Raw genomic sequence first — 16,767 nt, 5'->3', positions numbered from 1 at the left:
GCATGGGTGCAGCTTCCTTCTGCAATTTCTTCCGTAAAATTTAATGTTTCTGACGTTTTTTTTTAGTCGGTTAACGCACTTTTAGTGATTTCCAACATAACCTTTGTATGGGAGGTGGGCGTGGTTATTATCCGATATCTTCCATTTTTGAACTGTATATGGAAATGCCTGAAAAAAACGACTCTGTAGAGTTTGGTTGACATAACTATAGTAGTTTCCGAGATATGTAAAAAAACTTAGTAGGGGGCGGGGCCACGCCCACTTTTCCAAAAAAAATTACGTCCAAATATGTCCCTCCCTAATGCGAACCTTTGTGCCAAATTTCACTTTAATATCTTTATTTATGGCTTAGTTATGATACTTTATAGGTTTTCGGTTTCCGCCATTTTGTGGGCGTGGCAGTAGGCCGATTTTGCCCTTCTTCGAATTTAACCTTCTTATGGAGCCAAGAAATACGTGTACCAAGTTTCATCATGATATCTCAATTTTTACTCAAGTTACAGCTTGCACGGACGGACGGACGGACGGACGGACGGACAGACGGACGGGCGGACAGACAGACATCCGGATTTCAACTCTACTCGTGACCCTGATCACTTTGGTATATATAACCCTATATCTGACTCTTTTAGTTTTAGGACTTACAAACAACCGTTATGTGAACAAAACTATAATACTTTCCTTAGCAACTTTGTTGCAAGAGTATAAAAAAACCACGCCAAAGCTAATTATGGAAGAACAATGAAACTGGAAAAATCATTGGCATATGTAAGTGTATTACAATTTCTCTAAAAACCTTTTGACATAAAAGCCCTATTTGTGTTGTTTACATAATCATAAAACAATACACAGCCCAAAGTGAACTTATCTGTATAAATTCGATTTCAGCACCAAGATTTAAGTTTAGCGAAAACAGTTTCAATGTAGAACATATTTCGGGATTTGGCAACCATAGTGTTGCAATCACAACTTTGCATACCACATCCCACAGCACTGGAACAAGACTTACCAGTAAATTCTCAGTGTTACACAATCATTTGTTTGCCAGTTGCCTTTCAAGAAATCAGGAATACCAGCCGCCGAAGACGGATCACTTTTCATAACGACTCAAAACATTGATTTTATGAATCGTCGATTTGATGAAGTCCTGACTTGGCAGCAATGATCGTCGATTTGACTGGTTATACCTCAATCAGAGTAGCAAAAGTGCTTCGACAACCGGCTCAAACGCCTGCAAATTGTATAGATCACGATGTGGAATATTTTGAAAGGCAATTAAGCGATTTTCGACTATTAATATTTTTATTCTCGAATCCCGAAATATAATAGGCAACCCTGGTATTTCATTTTGTTACAGTATGTACTTAATGTTTTTTGTCCAAATTATTTGATAATTTTCAAGAGCTTTTCTCTGAATTTCACACATTTCATTTCAAAATATTTTTTTATTTTTAAGTTTTTTTCTAAACCCGATTTTTAAACATTAGAGCATCACAGCAACTTTTTTGATGAAAATAACTTCTGACAGAGTCCACTTAAATACCAAATAAAACGCTTAAATTACAAAAAGTAAAATTTAAAAATTTAGAGAATTTATTTAATATAGAAAATCACATTTGCTGATTTAGCGCGGGAGCGGGACACGGTTGCATCAAATTGGCAGCATTAAATGGTATGTAAATAATTTATATAAATAAAAGTCTCGGTTAGCACAAGCATATATTCACTCATTGCCCCTGTATGTATAAGGTAAAATTATTTTTTTACGCACTCCGCCCACTGCACAGCGCCCCTCCATCGAGCGGTGCGTTCAACCAGTGCACCAACACATTTACCATATTAAATTATAGTAAAAACCGCAATTTTCCAATTTACATTTGATTAAGCCGTGTGTTGTTTGCCAATATTGATGGCATTTAAGTGAAAACAACAAACGCTGCCAGACACACACGCGAGTCGCGCCGTCACGCCAAGCGACGGCTGTGGGGCATAGCCGGCGAGTGCGTGCCGCATGCGTTGCAGGACAGCGTGATTTTAATTTTCGCCAACACTCGGCCAACCGACAACAACTAAATAATGTCACAATTAACGCAGATTGCACTTTAACGGTTCGCGCAATTGCCGATATTGGCTGTGCGTGGTGCAGTGGGCGTGCCAATTGTGGGCAGGAGTAAATCAATATTTAAAAATTTAATTTGATGCGCAATTTTTACGCGCTCGGCAGTTTGGCAGTCAAAAACAGTCTGACAGCCAGTCAAATGCAGCGTTAGCGGCGTGTGGCAAGTGGCGAGTTGGCGGAGGGTGGAGCATAATTAAAAATTCTGTACACAAGCGTCGAAAGGCATAATGAGATCACAACAACAACAATAGCAAATGGGCTGCTTTAAAATTGTTTTAAATAATGGTGTTGCATATTAAAAATCCCGCAAATTTTCAGGTGAGTGTTGGGGAAGCCAATGAAAATGCGCTTATGAGTGCTTTGCTGCCACAATTCAAAACGATTTTTTTATCGAATTATTGGGTAGAAGAAAAAGTCTTTTCGCATTTTTATATTTATAATGAACAATAATGAACAAAACAGTAACATTTTGGTCAACCACTTTTTTGCCATTTTTCCGCGAGATTTTTTTATTCCATCAGTGTAGAACTTTTCTGGTTTCTCGGCGAAAAACTGCGACAAGTAATTTTCACAGGCTTCTCTTGAAGCCAATTTTACTCTATTAAGGGAGTTCTGCATTAACCGAAACAAAAAGTAGTCCGATCTTGCAAGGTCAGGGCTGTATCTATAGTGGATGCATTAAAACTTCCCAGCCAAGCTCTCCCAGTTTCTGCCGAGTCATCACAGATGAGTGTGGTCTAGCGCTGTCCTGATGGAAGACAAAGTCCTTTCTGTTGATCAGTTTTTGCCGTTTTTTCAATTACTTGCTTTAACATCAGCAGTTTTTGCCAATAAAATGTAGTATCAATCGTTCGATCAGGCTGGAGCAGCTCGTAGTGAATGATTCCTTTCCAATCCCACCAAACACTCAGCATAACCTCAAGAGGCGTCAATCCTGGCGATGGGACCATTTGATGAGCTTCACCACTCTTGGACCATTATTTTTGGCGCAGAATGTTGTCGTATTTGATCCACTTTTCGTTTTCTGTTACCATTCGCTTCAGAAATTGTTCGATTTCATTTCGTTTCAGCAAAGAATCGCAGATGTTAATTCGGTCCATACAATTTTTCACGTACAATTCATGTGGTACCCAAACATCGAACTTCTTTTTGTAGGCAGCCTTTTTTAAATGTTTCAAAACCGTTTGGTGATGAATGTTAAGTTCCTTAGCGATGCCATGGCTGCTTACGAGACGTTGCATTCATCCATCTTTTCCATAATTTCATAGACTTTTTCAACGATAGGTCGATCAGAGCGAGGTGAATCTTTCCCATCGTACTTTCCAGAACGAAAGGGAGCGAACAATTTTTGTGCTACACATCGTTTACATAAACTTCGAAAATTTCATTGGTGGCTTGCGTGGTATTTTTAACTTCTCCGAATTAAATTTATTTGGTTTTTGGTTAGATGAAGCTTAAAATCTCACCTTGGTATGACACTATGTGATTGGTGGCACTGGAGATATACGACTGCAACGACATCTATTGACAAAATACGAAAATACTTTTTCGACTACCCAATATTATGAAGCAACTAGTAGACATATGGCAACATTATATTATATCAATTTGTAAAAGCTAATTTTGAACTTACTTGTGTTTTGGTAGCCAGCTCCACTACGAAATCCACTTCGAGATTCCTCAGTGGTCTCTTCAATCATAGTAAATCGTTCAAGTTACTGAAACCCATTCATCTATCATTTTTAGGCACTAAACAACTTTAGTTTAACGTATTCACATTTTTAGTCCATCACTCGAATCATAATATATATTTCAAAATAATATTGCCCTTTCATTATTAAAATAGAATAGAAATCATTATAGAAAAAAATTAGTCGCAATTTTATCTAATAAATTATTTAATTACACGCACACAATTAAAGGGTAAAAAAATGGCCGTGTTTACCAATTCATTTGCATTTGTTTGATCGACAATTATTTATTCAAAAACAAAATCGTGATTTGTTTACCTTTCGTCCGGTTGACAATCGCAAAAATTGCATCCGCTACAATTTCCGCAGCCAAAGTGTGTATATATTTTCCCTTTGAAATAACAAAATAACAATTTCGAGTGATTACATAAGCGCCAAAGTCAACAATCGACACAAAACGCCGTATAATTTGCGGTTTCCCTTTTGCTCTGCACTGCCGCTCGTCGCCTCCGCAACCGGGCTGTCGAGTGACCACTTTCGTTTAGTCCAATAAATAGAGTCTATGTCGAGTGGCTGTTTGATTTTGGGTGCGGACGCTGGTATCGATTACTTGTAGAATCTGTTCCATGTCAGCGCCACTATCAACGCGTAGTCAGCTCTGTAGCCTGTTGCTTGTAGCAGCTTTTTAGGCGTCACAGCGCTTGTCGCTTGGCAAACAAGCAATGAAAGCTACCAAGCAACACTTGCTATCGAATTTCTTGCTCCAACTCTCTCCATTTCGTCGTCTCGTCGTGATATTTGCCAGCATGTGCCAGCTGTCTAACTGAGCTTTCATCGCCACCCCCTCCTCCTTCTCTTTTATCTTTATTAATAAACACATTTTCTCCGAAGTGGTCAGGCGTTAGCACACAAAACTGCACAGTCTATATACAAAAATGCTGATAAATATCAACAAATGTGTTTGTGTGTGTGTCTGTGTGAATGCAGTGGTGTCGCTGACAGCTGTGTAATATTCTCATGTCATATTACATTAAGCACCTCTTTCAAAGAAACCAACAAAATTCCACTTCAACTGTCAAAGCGTTGGCATTTCACGGTATTCTGCTTCTGCTTCCTCTTCTTCTAACTGGGTCGTCGCTATACTCGTGTATTATACCATATAAACGGTATAGAAATTTTAGCCCACATTCTTTCATTTCTTTGGGTTATTTGTGTGGGTCAGCGCCTGACTGACTGACTTATTAATTTCTGTTGACATTTTGCGCCAAAGCGAGGAACGCAACAATTTCGTTTATCTGCCTGGAAGATTTTATTAAGGCGCACTCAGTTTGTTTGCATCGATATTTAATTTCGTGGACTACCTCAATTAAGCTGACATTTTAGGCATACAAAATAATGCAAACTGAACCTTATTTTACTGTGATATATACGCTGTACAGTGACCTTTTCTTGAAGAAATCGCTACTGACGCCTTACCTCATATGTAGTCTACAAAGACCCCCACCGCACTAATTTTTGTGCAACAGAAGCTGCTTTATAAAAAAATATTTTTATTGAAAATTGTTTACTAAAAAATTTTATTAGAAAAAAATAGATAGATGATTGATTATATAGGGCGACTCATTTCGAGTTTCCCTACTTTTTTAAAGAAAAAACATAGATACTTCCATTTTAATGGGGAATGATTATTATTAAGTCGAGTCCAAAGCCGTATTGAATCCAATTTTCGATGACTCGTTCGAGTATTTCGACTGGTAAGTGACGAATGACAAGCGTGATGTTTTTATCCGAAGCCCGAATCGAAGCGGGATTGTCCGGATAGACTGTAGACTTTACATATCACCACAGGAAAAAGTCCAACGGTGTGATATCGTACGATCTTGGTAGGCAATCAACCGGTCCAAAACGTGAAACTATCTCCTCATCGAAGTGTTTTTTCAATAAATCCATTGATTGATGCGATGTGTGGGAAGTGGCGCCGTCTTTTTAAAATCAAATGTTGCCGAGATCACGAGCTTCAATTTCAATCATCAAATGGTCGGTTATCATGGCGTGATAACGTCATCATTTTTGAAGATGGAGCGATAGCTGGATTGATTTTCTAGATGAAAATGGCAGCTCTTGAATCTCTTCAGGTTGCTCTTCGTCCAAATGGGGCAATTTTGCTTGTTAACATGCCCAATTGGTCTCGTCGCTAAACAAAAATTCTTGCACAAGCTGCATTTTGTACGCGTTCTCGACGTAAACTGCGTCAAATCGTTTCATACGTCAGTCTGAGTTACTGTGAACGGCGCCGAATCGATTGTCCAAGGTCTTCGAGTACACTCTCAAGGATTTGTAATTTTTGGCCAATATCAGAGAGAGGGAACATGACAATATGTCTAAAGCAACATATTTCGGATAATTTCAACCTTTTCAGTACGATTCTGATGGTCCACCAGCCATTGGCTAAAACAAGTCATTCAGAGACATATACGGGTAACTTCTAGAATCAGCGAAAGAACTCGTTTTTCTATGTTGGAGAGCATATAAACAAAAATTGTTACTGCCTGTTAGAGAACAAAAACTAATATTCATCAACGAAAATTCCTTTAATGTTTTTCAATCAAATGTTCATGTAATACTGAATGTATGCTGGTTCCACTAAAGCCTATAGTTGTCTCTATATCGGGACAAGTCACATGACGCTCTTGCAATATCAGTTTGTTTAGTTTTCGAAAGAACAACTAGCTTTGGACAACCTTCAGGAAGATCGTCTTGGAGTAATCTATGACCTCGATAGAACTCACCGCAACATCAATACAAACTGCTTTTTGATTGAGTTTCATTGTCACAAAATGAGGAGATATTCCAAGTCGAAAGTTGCGAAAAAATGCTCGCCATTTAATTCCATTGTTTAGCCAAGACGAATATTTTAAGTTACCGTAAGCAACACAAATAACGGGATCTTCAATAGCGCCGCTAAAGTTGAGTTGAGCAACAACTTGAAAATGTTCCGGGTTTTCATCGAATAATCATCTTCAGCGATGAGGCTAATTTCTGGTTGAATGGCTTCGTCAATAAGCAAAATATGCCTTACTGGTCAGTCAGCATTCCACACGTACTCCATGAGTCACCATTGCATGCCGAAAAAATTACGGTTTGGCGAGGTTTATGGCGGCGTCATTGGTCCGTACCTCTTCCGTGATGATCAAGACCGGCATGTCACTGTGAATGAGAATCGCTATCGCTCAATGATAACCGAATATTTTTGGCCCGAATTGGATTATATAGGCTTGGATAATATGTGGTTCCAACAGGATGGTGCCACAAGCCACACAGCGAATGTCACAATCGATTTATTGAAAACCAAGTTTGGTGAACATGTTATCTCACCGCCTCGGTGGTGCGTTTTGACCCCGTTAGCCTCTTTCTAGTGAAGTTTATGGTCTATGCAAACAAGCCAGCGACGATTGATGTATTTCGTACGTCGAGAATTGGGTTCAGCGTCTGGACTTCTGCAAGCGTACCCGTGGTGACTACGCAAACGAAGTCGAGTTCCATACATAATGGCATCGAACTTCCTTCCAGAGGAATGAAAAATATGTTCTTGTTTATATATGTATATTTTTTCTTCCAACTTGTTGTTGAAGTCCAAGTCTGAATACGTTATTGATTTCAATTCAAAATGTGGTATACGATTCCCTTAACTTTTAACTGTATCCTAATCTAAACTAACCTACCTATATATGCACATAATAATAAGCTGGAATATATAATGTGTGATATAAGCAATAGATCTCTTAGCACGCCCACATTTGCAAATTCAGATCCATGTTAGGAAGTATCGATTCCGACCATAGGATGCATTCTAAGCAAAAAACTGGCTACGAGTATGCTGATACAACCATTTAACACACATACATACATATAAAATACTTGTACTGGCATGAGAATGTAGTTATGCATTATTGTATGTATGTATCCATTACTAAGTCCGTAGCATCGCATGCACGAGCCTAATAATCGTAGCATTGCAAGCCAACTGTGTCGTAGAGTAAAACGTTGTAAATATATGCTTGTAATTATGTACATTCAAACACATACAAAAGTATATATGTATGTATGTACATATGTGTATACTATATTTAGCGCATGTTCAGGGAAGCTGAAGCAGCAACAGGAAGAGCTCGACATCGCAACACAACTGTGGCAACAATACTTGTACTCGTAGTATTCTAACAACGCTGATATCTCAGCCAGAACAACAATAACGACAACATTACAATAGCAACAACAATAGCAATAAAATAACTGCAAGCCCAGCACCGGTAGTACAATTATTTATAGTCTGCTGCCCTTGAAGGAGACATAAATTGACAAATAATTGGGGGTCCACTCGATGAATGATTTATATGAGTCGGTAATGGCTATGGCCACGGCAAAGCCAAAGGCAGACGACGCAACGCAATGGTAGCAGGCAGCGGGCAGCAGCATTAGCAGCAACTGGCAGTACGATCCAAGTGGCAGCGCGTTGCTGCTGATAGATATGATGATAGTGTCGGAGTTTGCGAGGCTAATGCAATGCCAACAGCGTGCAGCACAGTGGTGGAGGCCACAAGAATTCTACGAATATGAATAACACCAGCCGATATGTGTATACGGATATGCGCTTGTAACTACTAACAAGCGGAAGTATTGTATTGGCGAACTTGAAATCTGTTGGAAAATGTGTGCGCTTGAATTTGCTACGCAGTGGCATGATGTGCCACACAATGAATCGCTGGAGTGTTGCGGAGACTTGTCTGCTCTGTTTGCTGCGCACAATAAGCAAATTATTGCCGGTCCAGCTCGGCATGCGTGCGGATGTGTGCGTGTGTGTGTGTGCTGCTGTGTGATAAAGCACTAATGACAAAAAAAAACTTTGCAGACTAAATCACTTGCAACAGCGCAATAACAAAAGTCAGTTAGTAGTCAATTTGTTAATGGACATGTTACTACGGTGACCCTTTTTGCTAGGGTGACCTTTTTCCTTTAGAAAATGTGAATAACAAAGGTTCATTTCTAAAAAGTTCAAAGAAACTAAATTTCATCTTTTTTAGCATATTCTTGTCTAACATATTCGAGAATTCATTTAGCATCGCTTGTATGGATACACGCTATACACAAGTAGGACAGGTAAGGAAATAAGGAAAGAAGAAGCGCAGCTTAACATTTTTCACTTCAATTTTATATATCCTATATTAATATATAAATATTTACATGTACCCAACACCCATAAAGTAGTTGTACCCAATATCAAAGGTAACTAAAACTCGTCCAACACACCCATATCCTCTAAGCGCTTAAGTCCATACTTCAGCTGGGCTTTTAAGTGTTCTTGTGCAAATACTTTTTGGTATTTTTCACGGACGTTCTCTTCATTTATCATATTTTCAATACTGTTATCTCCGGATAGCTCCTTTGGCATAGTAATTACGGGCAGAAAACCGAACAAAGCGAAAAGACCATAAAGTTCACGAGCACGCAATTCGTACTTTAGATCATCTAAAGTCGGTATATTCTCATAATGAAGGTACTCCAACGTCTCCTTGAGTGTTTTATAATACACATTTATGAGATCATCTCGTCGATCCTTTAGCACGTTTAGACGTACGCTAGTGTTGAGAAAGAAATTGAGATCGCAGCCAGGGCTGCCATAGAAATTAAGTTGGAAATCCACCTGAAAGTTCATAAAATATTAATGTATTAATGGAATGAAATAAAAAGTTGTGGATTTTAGTGGAACTTACAAAAATAGCGCGGGTTGGTTTCTTGGGTTGCTTGGGATCATCATAGGCGTACATGATATTTGAAACCGTGAGATCACCATGATTCATCACAACGAAACGATCGCCTTTACGAGGATCTGATAAGCGTGCGCATATTCTCCTGAAATTATCATTGAAATGGTGCAATTTTTGTGCGATCTTTTCAAAACCGGGCCACTCGGCTGCATTGTTGGCTAAGTACTTCAGCGAAACGCTGAACACTTGCTTAAAGGTATCAGACTTCATTATAGACTTCTCGCACAGCATACCGTCAACCAAGCGCTTGGTAATGTCGGGATCCTATAGATGATATAAGTATATACGTATGATTTGTCACGATTTTGGAAAATTATTTAAATTAAATTGAAAACATTCATTCACTTTTCATATCGTTTTTCAGTATATACTAAATGAGACATGAACATCTCAGTTAAAATTCATACTATCCCTGAAAACCTTACTTTTTCGGAGCATTTGAGTTGCTTTTGTTTGCACAAAGGACATCTTCACTACATTTCTAACAGCTCCTTTCTGAATAACTCCCGTTATACACTGAGCAATAATGGTATAAAAAATGCTTATTTAGGCCTCTTCAATATACATACATACTTACTCGCTGGGCTAAAATCATTGAGGTGGCATGCAGGCGCGCCGTTTGTTGCAAGATCAATTCGCAGTGTGCCCAATCTAGCTGGTCCTGTCGTGGCGCAACCCTAAAACCTTCAGACTTCAAGTCAGTAAAAACAAGGGTGTTAATGGGGGATTTGATTGCATAACAGCAGCTGAACAGAATAAAAGAAATCGTAATTGAGAATACCCGAAAAAATTGCAATACATTTTAAAACATTCAATTGCTTTACAAAAAAAAATTAATGAGAAATGTTCCACAATTTTATTGAGTATACTAACGTGGCTCCGAATTTCGGACATGGCACAAGTACTTGCAGCCGTGGCAATACATCCAAAAAAGAAATTTTTTCTTTAAGAAAAGCACCTAAATCTTCAAGGAAACGGGTGTCTTTCGAAACCGGTATCGATTTGACGATTAAGGACCTTTGCTCTTGTACTGGCGGCTCATCAGCGTCAACCAGACGGTCATAGGTGACCACGATGCGATAGATGCGTGAGCAGTAATTATCACCGGGGTTGGTGACCCATTCGAAAGTTAATTCTTTAACCGTCACCTGGATTGCACGCAAACCTTCCTCGAGCGCGGCCACGAAGAAGTTCTCGTTCAAATAATCGGGCACAACGATATTGTTCGGATTTTTGATAACCATTTTTATAACTAGTTTCTTTATTTATCGAAAATAAACTTTTTTTTTTTTATTTAACAGCTTTTAGCTCAAAATGAATCACCCAAACCAGAATGTTCAGCGCAGTTCACTAAACTAAAATTTGCTTGGTCAAATGATGCGCTTTTATAGACGAGCAAGTTCACACTTGAAATTCAGCTATAAAAGGGCAGCGATAACAGGGCCCTTTCATTAAGGAAAATACTTCTCATTTCTCATAGATTGAGTGTGAGTGTTAATTAATGAGCAATTGAGTGCTCGACTCGATCATTTCAGTTGAGTACAGATTGCCTATAATTGCCATTGTTTGTTTTGTGGTGATTTAGATAATGCACCTTTTTTATTTATCAATATTTGTCAAAGTTAGAACACACGTTGGTAAATACTTAATAGTAGTTATGGTCATGTCATAACTTTTCACTATTTGCATTAGTTTATTTGTTTGATAATCACTAATGTTTTAATTTTTGCCGTTACACTGATATCTTGGACTATTCGAGTGAACACCACAAGGGCATAGATATTCTAACGGCTTCAGACCTTTAGGTTCAGTAAATTAGTTCTCTTTTCTAACATTAACATTCTAGGAAGACCGAACTTTTTTCACCTTTTAATTACGCAAAGAAATAAGATAGTCGTTTTTAATAACGTCTCCATTATATGTCCCAGAAAGCAACTGCAATATTAAATATTTGTTGTCCAACTCTCAGCAGATATAAAGCCCTTCACAGTTGCATTTATTATATTAAAAGGGAGTGTATTAAGATCTCTGTGTGGATTTTGATTGATCAGTTCGCATTTAAATTAATTTGCTAAATTGGTTCGATATCGCTTATTCCGGCAAATGAACTTCTTTGACTGGGAAGGACAAAGTAGCCAAAAAAAACCCTTAAATTTCCATACATAACAGAAAAATTTCTGAGAAGAAATGGATATATCGACCAAATTAATGGCAAGACTTATTCGGGAACAAGCCTTTTAACAAGCGAACCCAAGAAATCGACGCAAAAACCACCAAAAGCACAACAAATGTTATACCCAGGGTCAACGTGGTCTCCATCCACCTGCGGTAATGGCTTGGTGCGAAATTTATTGTAAAGGCGTTAACCGACTTCACTTCTATGAAGGGATTAAAACTGGAGCAAAAGTGTACAAGGAGGATGTTTTAGAAGGCGTGGTAAAGCAATTAAGCAATACTCTCTTAGATGGAGAGTATTTAATCTTCTAGCAAGGATTTGCTCCAGCCTACAATGCAAAAACTAAAATCCAGTGGCTTAAACATAATGTTCCTGACTTCATAGCTATAGTAGGTGGTGGTAGGGGTTAGAGAAGATGAATTGTTCAATATTCCGAAGAAATTTGGAGAGTCTCTAAGAATCTTTGACCCTTTGCTTCAACAGAACTGTGTGTGCTCCTTTGTTTGAGTTTTATAATTTGTAACAGAACTTATGAAAATTATATGATGTATCACCCTGGCTGGTTGCTAAACAATTTTTAAAATTTTTATCGATTTCGTGATAAAGACAAATAATTTATGCTGAAAAGAGCTACAGTTCCTCAATTTATTGATCGAGTGTGCACAACTTTTTAAATATTTCTTTGCTGATTCCTACCGTGAGATAGCACGCAGGACTCATTGCTCTACATCCACCATTACCATAATACGTAACAAAATAGAAAATTTGCGAAAATGTCTTCTGTCTCAGTCACTGAAACGTAAAATAATTAAGCAAATCAGGACAGGTGCAAAGTGATAAAGCTGTAGAAGTCAATAAGCAGCTCAAGGTCAGCTTTCAAGATAAAACACTTAAAGTTCTCGATTGCCCCCGCAGTCACCGGACCTCAACCCAATAGAACACCTTTGGGTCGTAGAACTCAAAAGATTCTTGGCAAATATTCTTGATTCAATTCCCCGAAACCTTGACGTACTTTGGCAACAAGTGACAGTGCACTGGAGCAAAATCACAATAGAAGCCTGCCAGAAACTAATAAGCAGCATGCCTACCAGAATAAGAGCCGTTCTGCAAGCAAGCGGTGGCTATACGAAATATTGAGCTCAACCTCAAATTAATGATCGAATGGCTTTATCTTCGTTTTATTTCACTTTTTGAATGAAATATGCTTTGGTTTTAGAAAACGTTAACCTCTCCTTTTGTTAATAAAATATATTTCGATTTAATTTTGGTTTTATTTTCTTTTATCCATGAATATCTAAGTTAACACCGCAAACATTTGATCAATTATTTGAGGAACTGTATGTGAAATGAAATTACAGTGCATTTTTAAGCCAAACTCCAAATCAGTACACAAGCGTAGGCTAAAATTCATCTCAAATGCAGTTATCAGCTACACATCATATACCAATAAGCACGGAGAAGCAACAGTTTTAGAGCGAATTCTCCATTACTCGTTGAGCACCGACAAAACAACAACTTATGAGAAAATAAATGAAAGGGGCTTCCAAGACTGTAAGATTATGACATATTTATTATCAGACCAAATTCCATTTATCTTATATTTTATCAGTTACTAATCAGAACTGTGTGCAAATATGGGCTCCTTATATAAATAATAAACAATCATTTTAATACCACAAAGCATTCATAATGCTAAACAAATTTTCGTTCAGCGCACATTTATCTTAACAACATGGCCATGGGTATTATTTTTTCTGGCGTAAATACATATGTAGTACGTGTGAAGTCAGCTTGCACAATTGAGATATGAAATGCCGGTTACTTGTATACAGCGCTAACAGGGCCCTTTCATTGAAGAAAATACTTCTCATTTCGCATATAATGTGACAAATAAGTTCCCGGAAATTGTAACTAAATTTCCCGGTTAAATACATATATATTTCAAAAATGGTATCATCCTAAGTTGGTAGGGCTGACCTTAATTACTAACCAGTTTGTTTACAACAGCTGCTTAAGTCGGTGCACCCCATTAGTGCGTTGCGATTTTTACAATGGATAAAAATATCGAACAAAGAGTTGGTCTCAAATGTTGTATTTCTAAACATATTTCGTGTGCGAACCATGAGTGGTTTTCAGCAATGGCAGTCGAGAGGTCGTTGAACATGCTTCGTTCTGGACCTTTCAAAATATTAAAAAGTGAAGGATGTGGTGCTTGGAAATCGTCAGGCAAGTGTCAGAAAGATGACAAAAGAGCCATCGTTATCTCTCGCGAGTTTGCTCGAATGATTTTGGTGGATAATTTGGGTATGAAGCGCGTTCATGCTCGACTCGTCTCGATAAAGCTCAATTTTGTTCAAAAAAAGTACCGTAAAAAATTCCCTTTGGACATGGTTGTTCGTGTGTATTTCGATCCCACATTCATGGAGAGCATTGAAACTGCAGTTGCGACATGATTTTATGAGTGTGACATGCAAATAAGTCAATAATCATCGAAATGGAGGGAAAAACACGAGCCGAAACTAAAAAAATCTCGGCAAAGCCGCTCAAAAATCAAGGTGATGCTCATTAATTTTTTCGATTTTCTTGGTTTGGTACATCATGAATTTGTTCCGAAGGGACAGACGGTTAACAAGGAGTTCTAGTAGGACATATTGAGACGTTTGCGTGAGCAAATTCGTCGAAAACGGCCAGAATTGTGGAAGAACAATACATGGGTTTTACACGTTGATAATGCACCATCTCATCGAACCACGATTGTGACCGAATTTAAAGCCAAAAACGCAATGAATACCACCGATCTACCACCGTATTCACCAGATTTGGCTCCGAGTCGTTTTACCTTGTTTCCCAAACTGAGATTGCCACTCCGTGGAATCCATTTTCGGTCGATCGAAAAGATAAAACAAAATTTTCTGAAGGATATGAAGGTCATCCTAAAAATTGTTTATGAAATGTGTTTCGAGGACTGATGGGGATTTCTCTTAAGGCGACATAAAATAAATATTGATGAATAATTAAATATTTTGTCTTTCATTTACAATTTCTAGATACTTTTTTGTCAAATTGTACAATGAATGTGAGTGCTAATTAATGAGCGATTGAGTGCTCGGCTCGATCACTTCAGTTGAGTATGGATTGGCTATAGCTGCTATTGTTTGCTTTCGGGGGATATAGATAGTGTACCTTTTGTTTATTTATCAATATTGACCAATGTTATAACACACTTTGGCAAATAATATTAGGTATGGTCAAGTCATCACTTTTCACTATTAGCATTAGTTTGTTTGATTGATTATCACTAATATTTTAATTTTTGCGGTTATACTGACACCCTACATGTGCATACATATTCTAACGGCATCGTGTTTTCGGCTCAGTGAATTAATTCTCATTTCTGACCTTTGCTAATAAGAGTTTAGGAAGATCAATAAAGCTTCTAATTACCCAAATAGCCGTTATTAACACTTTAAGTATTTGATAAGATAGTCATTTCTGACGGTATTATCAGTATGAGGTCTCCATTATATGCTGGCAAAAAGCAACTGCAATATTAAATATTTGTTGACCAACTCTCAGCAGCTATAATCACGAGCATTTCTTATAGCTTAGAAGGCTATAGAAAGATCTCTATTTGATTTTCATTGATCGGTTTGTATAAAGCTATTTGCTATAGTGATCTGATATCGCTTGTTCCGACAAATGAGCTTATTCTGCAGAAAAGGGCAAAATAGCCATAAGAACTTTTAAACGTCTTAGAAAACATTATGCATTGATCGTCGGATGGTTTGAGAACTTCTGTGGAAGCAAAAGGTGACCGTTTCGTATAAAATTTGGTAAATTACTCTTTTAATTTAAACAAATTAGCTTTATTAAAAAATGTATTATAGTTTAATTTTTACAGCATTAACAGAACTTATGGCAAGATTTTTCGAAAATATATGTTCTTCAAGGGAAGGAGGATGATTTCTGAGTTTTACCTCCAGTAGACAATTGTCTACAATTTCAAGAGGGTGATTAAAAATTACACGTGATAAATGACCTAACGTGTAGCTGTTATCAAACCTTACCACTCGACATGAACAATATATTATTATTATCAGTTCGAAAGCTTTCTACTGGAAGCCTGCTACTTGAAGTTGATTACATATGTTGAAATGATTTAAATTGATAATAAAATTACTATGTAAACTATTGTCATTTGATATTAATTATATTTTAATTTGGTTTATTTGAATTAAGTTTCAAGTTTTCCGTTCTTTTGTAATTCTGCCGAAAGGCGTGCGGGATATTTGTGTAACATGACGTTTTCCTATCAGAAATGATTTTTGACTCACCATCCAAATCGATATATGAATATACATATATGGTTTTAGTTCCATCTCTGTTCATGAACTAATACCGCACTTGTACAATATGTTAGTGGGCTTAGACTCTACCATATAGCTTCTAACGATTTCTCAATAGTCACCTCAAGAGTGTGTGATTAGAGAACATTCATGAGATAACTTTATGAGACTTCTGGGTGGTTGAAATGGTTGAAATTGGAGGAGCACTAGACCGCAGGAAGCTGCATTTAAGCCTTTGCTAAGCCTATTCTAATCCTAGTTGGAAACCAGATAAAGCCTGAGTCATCTAGCCAGTAGATGCGCTATGATGACCCCTCCACTAATACTAAGTTCTCTTTTATCTAGAAGTAGAAGCCTTTAGTGCTGATCGATTTTGATGTAACGCTGATAGACTTAACCTAGACTTTTGAGAAAGTGAAGTTGTTTATATTGTCATATACTTCTAGTTGTGTGAATATGCCCGATTTTTTGATTCCGAAACAAGGAACTTGCGTTATTTACGACCTCAATACCAGGAAAGGTCACGAAGAAGTGTTTCTGCACGTGACAAAGCTCGGCACCTGGAAACTTTTAAACGGGAAATCCTACACCACCTGCCTTATTCCCCAAA

At 37.7% G+C, this 16,767-nt stretch overlaps 1 protein-coding gene across 1 annotated transcript; it reads right to left on the bottom strand.

Moving 5' to 3' along the window:
- Positions 1-8,997: 8,997 nt before the first annotated feature.
- Positions 8,998-11,000, bottom strand: LOC126758643 (uncharacterized). The gene is made up of 4 exons (XM_050472997.1): positions 10,509-11,000; positions 10,213-10,381; positions 9,582-9,899; positions 8,998-9,511 (listed from the first exon to the last, which is right to left on the bottom strand). The coding sequence occupies exons 1-4, from the start codon at positions 10,877-10,879 to the stop codon at positions 9,098-9,100; spliced, it is 1,272 nt and encodes a 423-aa protein (XP_050328954.1). The 5' UTR covers positions 10,880-11,000; the 3' UTR covers positions 8,998-9,097.
- Between the last annotated feature and the right edge of the window lie 5,767 nt (positions 11,001-16,767).

Source organism: Bactrocera neohumeralis, chromosome 5 (assembly GCF_024586455.1).
Source record: "Bactrocera neohumeralis isolate Rockhampton chromosome 5, APGP_CSIRO_Bneo_wtdbg2-racon-allhic-juicebox.fasta_v2, whole genome shotgun sequence".
In the NCBI taxonomy this organism is placed as follows: Eukaryota; Metazoa; Arthropoda; class Insecta; order Diptera; family Tephritidae; genus Bactrocera; species Bactrocera neohumeralis.
This window is presented reverse-complemented; position numbering and strand designations above follow the sequence as displayed.

What these genes read in the sequence shown, in the direction of transcription:
- LOC126758643 (XM_050472997.1), bottom strand. Translation starts at nt 10,879, where the DNA reads ATGGTTATCAAAAATCCGAACAATATCGTTGTGCCCGATTATTTGAAC. An exon ending in TGTCCGAAATTCGGAGCCAC is followed by an intron (nt 10,382 to 10,508) that starts GTTAGTATACTC and finishes TATTCTGTTCAG; the next exon opens with CTGCTGTTATGCAATCAAAT. An exon ending in AACCAACCCGCGCTATTTTT is followed by an intron (nt 9,512 to 9,581) that starts GTAAGTTCCACT and finishes ATGAACTTTCAG; the next exon opens with GTGGATTTCCAACTTAATTT.